Consider the following 12,746-nt stretch of genomic DNA (forward strand, 5'->3'; position numbering starts at 1 on the left):
TGCTATGCCAGTACATGATTCATGTGTCACTTTGTAAAGCTGATAATAATGGTAATGTCTTTGGACAAAGTTTCGTCAAAAGTACTTCTTGACTGTAAGCAGCCTTGGTATATCTGAGGAGTGCAAAAAACTCTAAAATCTTCCTGTTGTTTTCCATAATGTAAATTCTACCAGGGAACATTTAACTCATAGGTCAACAGCAGGAGAACAAAATGCTACATCAGAATGCTTCACTTATGGCAGGTAACCCATGAAAATCCTCCGTGTTGGACTTGGTTAAAAAAGTGTGCCCTCAACCTCAACCTCTAATTAGTGCATATTTACCCAGTGACGAGGAGGGAGGGCATCCAATTACACCAAATGGAACCTTGGACCCAAAAAGTCTCGGGATCAGCCCACTGGATTTCCCCTGGGTATAGCCAGAATACCCAGCCAGAATATAAAGTCCATTTTGAGACCCCAGCAAAGCCTTCAGCCCATAGTGATGAAGTAATGAGGTTCATCCTCAGCATCATTTGGTGCAGGAGATATGCACAGAATATTTCCAATTTTGGCAAATTAGAGGCTATCGACATAAGGTAGTCACCAATGTGAAGGACCACAGTCTCGAGTCCTTTGCACTACTGGACACTGAGGGGCTAAGTCTGGTGGGGAAGACTCAGAAGGGTGTATCACCCCAGAGGGCCACATGAATGGCAACGGTGTTATGTACAAAAACAATGTTAACACAACAATATATAGAACCAGCAACACTGAATGTATTAACCAAATGACACTAAGAATGCAAAGAGCTTTGAACTGTGTTCTTCTTTTGCATAACTTTTTTTATTATGAATAAAGTTTTTTTTTGAAATAACAAAATATAGGGAGTTCAGCAGATACTTCTTTATCCAAAGAGCAATGAGAATGTGGAATGAAGTATGACAGAGTGGTTGAAGTGATTAGTACACCTACATTTAAGGGGAGTCTGGTCAAACAATGAGCGGGAAACACAGGGAGAATTCTGCTAATAGATGGAGATGAGGAAAGAGCACAAGAGGGTCCAGTAGAGCAAAGTGTCGGCATGGACTGTTGGGCCAAATGGTCTGCTTCTTATATCAGGTGAAATCTTTATAATGGTATACATGGTGGGAAAAGTCAGGTTGGTGTTGATGGGCATGCAAGACGGAGAACAAGTGGTAGGGAAGTAAGTGGGGAATGGGATTGATCTGAAGGTAGGTATAGGCTCAATGGGCCGAACTGCCTCCTCATGTATAAGGAATTCAAGAATAATAAATAATGAGACTATGTACTTGGACAGTAATGGAAGTTCAGACACTGCAGGGAGACCAGAAGGAAATGGGTGAGCTAAGTTGAACTATAAAGCAGGAATAATTTGTAAACAGAATGTCTCAGCAGGTCTGTGGGGGGGGAGCGGCAAAGGAACTGTCACCATTTTGGGTCAAAAAAAAGAGAGGAATTGTTAGCATTTTGGGTCAATAAAGAAAAAGTAGTTGAGGCAGGTACAATGACAACATTTAAGAGACATTTGGATAGGTACATGGATAGGAGGGGTTTAGAGGGATATGGGCCAAACATGGGAAAATAGGTCCAGCTTAGGTGGGCACCTTGGTCGGCATGGACTAGTTGGGCTGAAGGGCCTGTTTCCATGCTAATTATAGAATTTCTAGACAGTATAATTTGATGGAAAGTACTTCAAGGCAAGGATGAACAGAGACAAGGGTGCATGGGTCAAAGTGTAAGAGCTGTGTCGAAGCCAAAAACAGAGAGGACAGATTGGGAGTGGGATGAAGATTTAAAGTGACAGACAATTTGAAGCTTACGATTGCTTTTGATGTCAGAATGTGGATATTTTGCAAAGCTGTCACCCAATCTGCATTTGGTTTCTCCAATGCAGAGAACACAATGCAAGCAGTGAATGCAATACAGTTAAATTGGAGGTAGGACAAATACATCACTACTTCACCTGGAAGAAATATTTGGGTGGGAATGGAAGAAGTAAAAGTGCAGGTTCTACAGGTGAATTTAGAAGAGCTGATGGGAAGATTTTGAATCTGCAAAGGAACGACATTGTCAGCTGCCTCCCTGACTGAAGAGTAGAAGCAAAAACTTGATCTCGTGAATTGGTCTCATGGAAAGACTTTTTCCAGATGTGTAAATTAAGGCAGACCAAGGAATCTTTCTCATCCGTAATCATCTTGTGATTGGTTTCAAAAATAATGAGGTGATGACAAGTATGTAGGGTTTAATTTCTTCCGTCGTGGAGAAAGGACGTTTACTTTCTTTCTGGTCCAAAGCCTAACTATGTGGTTGTGCTTTATAATTATATTATGGATTTCTAATTTGAGATTGCAGAAGATTTCAGAACCAAACCCCTAAGAAAACACAGACTCAGTTGCCCTCATTCTTTTATATAGGTTGTGAACACTTCTATTTTTAAATAAGGGTAAAACGAAGTGAACAAAGAGGAATAGTATCTTGTGATTACTATATAAAAATGTAATGGAAGACCCACTAAAACAGAAATAGAAGCCACTATAGGGATAATGTTAAAATGAAACAAATTTTACAGAAGGGTTATTGACTGTGTTGATTCAACTCAGCACCAAGTTTGGCAAAAGAAATAAAACTAAACCCCAAATCAGAGGGCCAGACAGCATCCGACACAGGTACATTTACTGAATCAGCTGAGGGACAATCCATCAGCAGTGATTAAGTACATTTTTAAGCACACCTTTAACCTCACCCCCTTCACTTTCTTCCCCACCTAACCCCTATCTCTGCTAATTTTCTCCTTCCTTTTACAAGAGTTCAGTATCTTGTTGTGAAACGGATTCAGGAGAACCTGGCTCCTTCCCCACCCGTGCCCCCAGCACTCACGGGATCATCGATTGTGTATGAGAGTGTGTGCGGGAATCCTGCCCTGTCCTTAAGGTTGGTTTTTCAGTGAAAGGCATGAAAGTTGAACATTGTCCTGTTCTCTCCTTGAATGTTAGAAGGCCCCAGGTCAAAGGTGGGAGCCTTGGCCAATCACATAACATAAAACAGGAGAGCACCATAAAAGGCCCTTCAACCCACCATGCCTGCGCCGACCATGATGCCAATCTAACTAATCCTATCTGCCTGTACGTGATCGATGTTCCCTGCCTGTTCATGTGACTACTGCATCTTAAACGTTGCTATTGTATCTGTTTCTACCACCCCTCCTGGCAGCACAATCCAGGCACCTACCACTTTGTGTGTAAAAAAAAACTTGCATCGCAAAGCTCCTTTAAACTTTCCCCCACTCACCTTGAACCCCTGCCCACTAGTATCTGCCCTCTAGCCCCCAAGAAAGCTCACCAATGCCTCCACTTCTTCAGGAGGTTAAAGAAATTTGGCATGTCCCCTTTGACCCTCACCAATTTTTATCAATGCACCACAGAAAGCATCCCATCTGGATGCATCACAGCTTGGTATGGCAACTGCTCTGCCCAGGACCACAAGAAATTGCAGAGAGCTGTCGACACAGATCAGCACATCACAGAAACCAGCCTCCCTTCCATGGACTCTGTCTATACTTCTTGCTGCCTCGGTAAAGCAGCCAGGATAATTCCACCCACCCCGGCCATTCTCTTCTCCCCTCTGCCATCGGGCAGAAGATACAAAAGCCTGAAAGCACATACCACCAGGCTCAAGGACAGCTTCCATCCCGGTTACAAGACTATTGAACGGTCCCCCAGTATGATAAAATGGACTTTTGACCTCACATTCTACCTCGTTATGACCTTACACCTTATTGTCTACCTGCACTGCACTTTCTCTTGTAGCTGTTACACTTCATTCTGCATTCTGTATTGTTTTACCTTTTACTACCTCGATACGCTGTGTAATGAATTGACCTGTACGAACAGTATGCAAGACAAGTTTTTCATTGTACCTCGGTACACGTGGCAATAATAAACAAATTCCAATTTGACATTTCCACCCTGGGAAAAGACTCTATCTACCCTAACTATGCCTTTCATTATTTTGCATAATTCTATATGGTCACCCCTCTGCCTCTGAAGCTCTGAAGAAAGTAATCCAAGATCGTCCAACCTCTCCTTATAGCTAATACTCTCCAGTCCAGAATACTCTCCAATCTTGCATGAAACTGGCCCAGTTGATGTGCCTGAACTGAATCAACATTCTCAACATTAGCCCTCCAGATGAGATTAACTGAGCCAGCAGAATCCAGGGACTAAAGAGATCCATAAACCTCTATTATGTGTTGACCATGTTAGTCAAAGTCTCTCAGATTCTGGTCATACTTAAGGCACCGGGTCACAAATATCTGAGATAACATAATTAGACAAAGATATTAAACTTCCAGCAATGGGAAAGGAAGAGCACAGGATTCTTCTTCAATCCATTTTAAGATCCATTTTAAGTTTTAAATGTAGTGGAATTGCTATGAAGGGCAACATTGTCTGTGTGCTGAACCCCTACCTTCAGGTAAACTGCCCCCCCCCCACCCCTTCCTTCTCTCTCCTCATGGTCTATCCAATTCCTCCTACACCCACTCCAGCCTATCATTACCTCTTTCCCTGCCTCCATGCACTTCATCTGCCCATCACCCACACACACTCCTCTCACTGGGTCCCCTCTCCCCACTGCTCCCATCTCCCCACCCTTATTTGGTTCCATGCTCCACCTTCCTCTCCTATCAGATTCCATCATCTACAGCCCTTTGTTGCCCCCAAATTGTCACCTTCCAGCCTCTTGTTGCAATTTCCACACTTCTTGACTCCAGCTGCCTATCACCCCTCCTCACCTGGATTGCTTGCCAGCTCTTGCTCCATCCTTTCCCCTCACCTTTTTATACTGGCTATCTCCCCTCTGTCTTTCAGCAGAGACGAAGAGTCTCAGCCTGAAATGTCGACTGTTCATTTCCCTCCATAGGAAAAATTGTTCCTTGGAGGAATTTGAAACCAATGACAGGATTTATTTACCCAGTGAACTAGACTTCCTGCTTCAATCCATCTTAAGTACAGTGGAATTGCTACGACGGGCAATATTTTCTGTGTGCTGAACACCTACCTTACTGAGGTAGTCGTGAATGCTCATCGTGGTCAGTTTGCTCAGGTGCCCGTTGAGGCCCAGTGCCATCAGCAAGCCAGCGTACTCGTTGGTCAGCTCCGTGTTTTTTTGCCGGTTGTACACGATCCAGGCAGAGTCTATCTGGGAAGCCGGGGCAATCTTTAGTCCAGCGGCAACCCCATTGTGAAAGTTGGCCCAACTTGCCATATTGGGTGGCACATCAATGTTGCCACTGTTCAGGTCAACGGTCGTGTTTCGTGGAGGAGCTCGGCCTAATAAATTGGAAACAATGATGCACATTGCCCATTAGCACAGGAACCAATGGATTACTTCTTATCAACAGCCAGGTAACTCAATTAAAATAATTAAGCATTTATGTAGCACTGATCCCCACAACAACTTACAATTTTTTTAGCACCTTTGACATAACATTGTAATGGAATACTCTCCACTTGCCTGGTTGAGTGCAGCTCCAAGAACTTGACACCACCCAGGACAAAGCAGCCCACTTGATTAGTACCCTGTCCGTCACAAAAATTCATTCCCCACATTGCTGGTGCGCAGTGGCCGCAGCCTGCATCATGCACAGGATTCACAGCAGTTACTCACCCTGGCTGCTCTGTCAGCACGTGCAACCCCTACCACTGAAGATAAAGGGCAGCAGATGCATGGGAACACCACTGCCAGTGGTTTCTCCTCCAAGCTGTGTGCCATGCTGACTTTGAAATATATTGTCATTCTTTCATCATCACTGGGTCTCCAGGCACGGTAGTGTAGCGGTTAGTGTAACGCTATTACAGCGCCAGCGACCCAGGTTCAATTCCGGCCGCTGTCTGTAAGGAGTTTGTACATTCTCCCAGTGTCTGCGTGGGTTTCCTCCGGGTGCTCCGGTTTCCTCCCACATTGCAAAGACGTATGGGTTAGGAAGTTGTGGGCATGTTATATTGGCACCGGAAGCGTGGCGACACTTGTGGGCTGCCCCCAGAACACTCCACGCAAAAGATGCATTTCACTGTGTGTTTCGATGTACATGTGACTAATAAAGATATCTTATAACCTGGAGTTCCCTGTGCAACACACGTTCACATTAAGGACTGTTGAATTTAAATGTAGTGGCTCATTGCCACTTTCTCAAAGGGAATTATGGAAGAGCAATAAATGTTCGTCTTGTCAACGACACACACAAATTTTAAGTGGATGAATAAAAACATGTGTTTTTGAAGGGCAGTCACAGCCGCAATGTAATAATACTCTATTAACATAGAAAACGATTTGAAGGTACTTCGCAAAACTGCAACAAAGCAATAAAAAACTGGGCTAAGGAAATCAGATATTGGAATAGGATGTTAGAAGATGGTTCTAAGAATGTCTTTTATAGAATGGAAGTGACTGGGGAACTTTGGCTGCTCTGAAGTGCTTCTCCTAGGCTAGTCAAAAATGAAAGATGTGGCAGATGAGGCTCATTCTGTCCTTCAGTTACAAACTAGCAAGCAAGACTCATTGGGCAGAAACCAGGAACAAAGCCAGCTTTGCCTGTCACTTGCCTATTGGCTCTAAGATCACTGGGCTGAGATCAACTGAACCCAGAGGTTCTCCCATGAAATTTTGACCAGCCCAATACACTGTCAGCTGCTAGAATTATCTGAGCCAGGTTGGATTCATTTGACCTGGCACCCTCTGTCCTATCCATCCTTTCCTGCAACTTAAAACCATCTTTTTTAACATTTCTTTTCTAGTTCTGTTGAGTGTTTCTAGCTTTCTCTGTTTTTATTTCAGATAATTCTAGCAGGTAATAAAAATCACTGGTACTAATTTAGAAAGTGTGCAAAGATTCTTAATTATAGTTCAATTATATTTCACAGAAATACAAGTAGCAGCAGATTGTGTTTTACGTTATGTGAGTATAGGCAGCATGAACAGCTAGTATCAACACGGAACACTTAGAACATCTGAATTATGTTGCTGGTATATCTGTATTAGCTCTTTGCTCTTCAAGTTTTAGAAGCTGGAAATGGATCCTACCCAAAATGATGCGATGAAAGAGTGCACTGATATCTGTAAGAGGACAATATACAAAGTGGAATAAGTCCTAATCAAATCCCTAGAATCTACAGCACAGAATTGCCTTCAATTTAGTATAATTGGCACAAGGTCATCAGTCACAAAAATCGATACTGTAACATGAGGATTGGAACATTCTAAATAGTGCAGAAAACTTGATCATCTGAGTTAGAGGTCAACGAAAGTTGTTTGACAACAGCAGATGAAGCTTTACTGCAATAGATCAGATTTTGTACCTTTGACAACATTTGGTCATTGTGCATAAGGTGACCAATCCATCAGCATGGTCAGACTCTCAGTACAACAGAAATAATTCATCAAAATCTGCAGTAATGGCATCAAACTGCTCTTCACATGATGAAATATTATTAATAGATTCTGAGAGCAGAAACTAATCCATTGGTTACACCACTATTCGTGCTTCCTGCTTCAATCTGAATTGGCAGTCATCCCAGATTGCTGAAAGCCATGGTCACCCATCTGGTAGGAGTCCTTGTTAAGTTTAACCAACATCTGCTGACTGTGGTCTAATGATTCCATTGACAAGTGATTGCGAAGATTGTGGCTTCATGACTCACTCCTGCAGCTCGGCCGTGTAATTCAGGGTGACAATCCAGAGCAATGTTGTGCCAGTGGTGCTCAAGGGAATGCAGCATCTTTCAAGTGAGGCACTTCACCGAGGTCCCTATATATATTCTCAGGTTGTCATAAGACCATGAGATATAGGAGCAAAATGAGGCCATTCAGCCCATCGAGTCTGCTCCACCATTCAATCTGGCTGATATTGTTTTCAACCCCATTCTCCTGCCTTTTCCTCATAACCCGTAATCCCTTTACCAATCAAGAACCTATCAATCTCTGCCTTGAATACATCCAAAGACTTGGCCTCTACAGCCCTCTGCGGCAACAAAATCCATAGATTCACCACCCTCTGGCTGCAGGAGTTCCTCCTCATCTCGGTTCTAAAGGGACGTCCCTTTATTCTGAGGCTATGCCCTCGGATCCTAGACTCTCTTACGCCTCATAAAAAATGCTGGTATTCTGGCCAAAATTTATCCCCCATACAGCATCATTTGTCATTATTTTGGCCGTGTTCCTGAGTACTTGCTGGTAATAAACTGGCTGCCACAGTTCCAACACTACAAAAAAAAGAAAATAGGAGCAGGAGTGGGCCACTCGGCCCCTCAAACTTGCCATGCCATTCAACATGATCATGGCTGATCTGTGCCAGGCCTCCTCTTCTGTGCCAGTTCCCCATATCACTCAATTCCCCAATCTTTCAAAAATGTATCTACTTCCTCTTAAATGCCCCCAATGATCCAGCTTACATAACCCTCTGGGCTAGAGAATTCTCGAGGTTCACCACCCTCTGTGAGACATTGTTCCTATGCAGCTCTGTTTTAAATGACCACACCCTAATTTTGTAACTACACCCCGTCATTAGAGATTTACTCACTAGTGGAAACCTTCTGAACTCCAAATTATATAGATCTAATTTCTTTTGCTGCTCGCAATAGAACAACCCTTTCATCCTAAGAACTTGCCTGGTGAATCTCTTTTGGACTGCCTCCAATGCCAGTACTACAACAGTGAATTAAAAATAAAAGTATGTTGTTCGCTATGAAGTCCCTGGGATGTCCTGAGCATGCGGACGGAACTGCACAAATATAACCTCTCTCTCATGTTGTTGGACTAGCACCAAGAACTTATGATATCTGAGTGAGTTGTAATACATGGGACAGAAAGTCACACAAGAAGAGCAAAAGCACAAAGCAAGATTCTGCTCCCTGTCTCCCAACCTCAAACATTTTGCAAGATTCGCCTGAATTATATAAAAAGTCATGTTCTGGAAGGGTTAGTGTTGTTTTAAGCATTTCTACAATGTTTTTCATTACCACTTGACACCACAAAGCACTACATTAATGTGTGGCAGCATGGCCAGAAATTTCAGAAATTGAAATTTCTGTTCAATTTATGCACAGAAAGCTCCCGTAAACAGCAATACGACATTGACCAGAGAAGTTTGGGAGGGGTTGTTGGACATTGTTTAAAAAATATTAGATGGAGGATAATTCCCCTGCTCTTCCTTGAAATATTTTCACTGGATCTTGTTCTCCCGAGAGGCCAGAGGGGTCCTGGAGATTGACATCAGAAACGTTTTGTCGAATTCTGTAGGACCTTTGAAGATACTGTTTCCCCTCAAAATATTTCGCCTCTTGACTCCAGAGCTGGCACCAAAGCCCAGGTGCTTCAACGTCCCTCCCATCCACAGACACAACATATTTACCACACTCGTCAGACTTGCCTGCTTTTTTACACAATGTTTCAGAAGAAAATTTCTCAAAAAAGGAAATAATTAAGTAATTTAAATTGATTGCAGCTACTCGCATTACAATCCCAAAGTACACTGCCAGATCCATTGAGTTCAAAAACCATCACCCTGTTTTTGGAACTGGATTGTGAGGAAAAGTGCTAATAACAATGGTATTGCAAGCATTTGCTTTGCACACCCCAGAGACCACAGAAGGAAGTCTGCACATTTATCATCAACTAAAATGCAGTTTTCGAAGATTGCTCACAGTGGTAAACTATGTCTTCAGTGCTCTCTAGTGCCATGAAACTCTGGTCACTGAGCCAGTGGCACTAAGCCTTCATGAGCCTTGACTGCGTCTTTCAAGAAGCCACTTAGCTTTTAGGGGGACACACAGCATCACAGCTCTGCCAATTTCAGCACTCAGTTTCAATCCACATTCACACATTTATCTCTGTTTGAAGCAGGGGTTGATAGGCAGTGATTAGAAGCAGGAAACTGATTTCACCCTCAGAGATCCACAAAGCAATCTGCAGCAACAGTTAACCAGATTAGTTGCTGCAGCACAGACTGAGGGTCAGCTTAGTAACCCGCTGCTCAGATGTTCAATGTATCTATCCTGCTGCAAGTCTAGAGCTTGTTCTTAATTCCTTCATACCTTGTGCCACAGCTGCTGTTACACTCAAAACACTGCTTTGGATGAAGTTATGCAACTTCTATAAAATTAAGACACAAGAGATTCTGCAGATGCTGGAATCTGGAGCAACACACACGAAATGCTGGAGGAACTCAGCACGTCAGGCAGCATCTATGGAGGGAAATAAACACTCGATCCGAAACGTCGACTGCTTATTTCCCTCTATAATGCTGTCTGACCTGCTGAGATCTTCCAGCATTTTGTGAGTGTTTCTATAAAATTAACTCGTATTTGCCTTCTTTCAAGGGTCAACAGACAACTTTTCCAAACTTCTCCCATAAGTCCAGCCTGCCGATACAAGACCTTGGCAACAACTTACATTTACATAGCACCTTAATGAAATAAAACATCTCCAGGGACTTCACAAAAACATAATCAAATAAAAATTGATACAGAATCAAAGAAGGGATACTAGGACAGGTGGTCAAAATCTTGGTCAGGGGGCAAATTCTGAGTATCTTAACAGAGGAGCAAGAGCTAGAAAGATTAAGGACAAAGTTCCAAAACTTGGGGCCCGGGCAACTGAAGGTTTGGGTGCCAACAGTGCAGCAATGAATATGCAAGGAGTCAGAATTGGAAGAGTGCAAAGATCTCAGAGGGTTGTAGATGATTATCTCAATGGGATGGGATGAATTTCATAAGGGCATTTCAATATAAAGACGAGACTTTTAAATTCAAACCAATGTTAGACTGGGAACCAACCTAAGTTAGCGAGCCAAAATAAAAACAGAAAATGCTGGAAACACTCAGCAGGTCGGGCAGCATCTGTGGTCAGAGAAGCACAGTCAATGAGCTTAAAACCTTACATCAAAACTGGGGTATAGAGAAAACAAGGAGGCAGAAGAGACTGCAGATGCTGGAATCTGGAGCAACACACAAACTGCTGGAGGAAGTCAGCATGCCAGGTAGTATTCTATGAAGGTAGATGGACAGGGAGGGAAAACGTTGACTGTTCATTTCCCTCCATAGATGCTGCCTGACGCACTGAGTTCCTCCAGCTGTTTGTCAATTGTATAGAGAAAACAAGTTAGTTTGAAGTTGCAACAGGATAGGGTAGGATGATGCGGACGAAGGGAGCATCTTTGATAGGATGAATTGCCATGGAGATAAGCCGCTGAGGAAGGACAGAAAGTGCTGGAAACACTCAGGTAAGGCAGCAACTGTGGAAAGAGGCAGAGTTAATGTTTCATGTCAATGAGCATGGGACTGATGTGTGAACAGGATCACTGGCCTTCTCTCAATTGCTTTCAGGTCTTGCTCATGAGATGACCAGAACTAAATCTCCAGTGATCAAAACATGGCCTGACGGAAATATTCCAGAGGATCAGTTTGACGACCGCAGATTGTAATCAACTGAGCAGATCACCAATGTTGCTCCTTAATGTCCAACCACATGCACTCACTTAAACATAGACCTGTTCGTATTTCACCTAGTTCAAGATTGCTGGTACTTGGCTGCAGACTTTGAAGAGGGAAGGTTTTCTCTTGCGGCCTCTCCACCACTAAGAACTGAGTTGAGAATGCCCAAACCATTTTCACAGGAACATCTACACCAGCAGTGGGGGCAACCTTCAGTATTAGTCTAAGTCCAAATCCTGATGAAGTGTGGCACTCTAGGTCTTTCTGTACGGTGACAAATGGGCTTCCAGGCCACAATCTGTTACAATGTGCAAAACCAGCTGACTGCCAGAAAGGACTTCAATGCAACAATAATAGTAATGATTTGAAAAACACTGCACTTAAAAAGTGTTTACTTGAGAAATACATACCAGTCAGATTCAACTTTGGGATAGGAAGTGGCTCAGTTGGCACTGGATGGTAGGAGAAGAGAGTGAACATCCCTCTTCCTGGAGGGAGCGCCATGGTTCGTTGACACAGCTGTAACAACCTGTCCCAAGTGGAAAACAGCTAGATGATACAATAAATTACGACAGCGGGAGACAAACAGCAGGATTTAACAAGACAGTGAATCCTTTCACATGCATAACACATTGACAATATCATGGCATATATTCATAGATCAGTAGCCAGCATTCATATAGAATTTTTCTGCAGACAGGGCATCTGAGCAACCAGTTTACATTGGGGTTTATTGCTCCTTATTATTCACCTCCAAGCATTTACTGCACCAAATCCCATCGTTTTATTCCTTTCTCCCTCATATACATATCCAACCAGCATCTTTGTTGGAGACACAAGAGACTGCAGATGCTGGAATCTGGAGCAACAAATAACCTGCTGGAAGAACTCAGTGGGTTGAGCAGCATCTGCGGGAGGAAAGGAATTGTCAACATTTCGGATCGAAACCTGGGTCAGTCTTGATGCAGGGTTTCGACCTGAAATGCTGACAATTCCTTTTCTCCCACAGATGCTGCTCGACCCGCTGAGTTCTTCCAGCAGCTTGTTTGTTGCTGCATCTTTGTTACTTGGGTTCAGTTACAAAGTTTTCACATACCCAGCATCCTCTGGATATATGGTAGGTACCCGGAAAGTGCTGCCAGGGGTGGTGGTGGAAGCAGACATGATGGCGGCATTTAAGGCAAACAAGGAATCACGTGCAGGCAGATAGGTATAGTTTAATTTGGCATCATAGCCAGCACAGACATTGTGGGCTGA

The 12,746-nt window shown here is 43.3% G+C and overlaps 1 protein-coding gene across 2 annotated transcripts in view; it reads right to left on the reverse strand.

Annotated features, from left to right (window-relative positions):
• Window positions 1–12,746, reverse strand: part of anapc1 (anaphase promoting complex subunit 1) — a 167,657-nt gene that overhangs the window by 79,309 nt on the left and 75,602 nt on the right. For both annotated transcript variants that reach the window (XM_052025123.1, XM_052025124.1), the window contains exons 27-28: window positions 11,900–12,018; window positions 5,062–5,333 (exon numbers count right to left, since the gene is read on the reverse strand). In XM_052025123.1, coding sequence (XP_051881083.1) covers window positions 5,062–5,333; window positions 11,900–12,018 — 391 coding nt within the window. The remainder of the gene's footprint in view (window positions 1–5,061; window positions 5,334–11,899; window positions 12,019–12,746) is intronic.

Source organism: Pristis pectinata, chromosome 10 (assembly GCF_009764475.1).
Source record: "Pristis pectinata isolate sPriPec2 chromosome 10, sPriPec2.1.pri, whole genome shotgun sequence".
Taxonomy (NCBI): Eukaryota; Metazoa; Chordata; class Chondrichthyes; order Rhinopristiformes; family Pristidae; genus Pristis; species Pristis pectinata.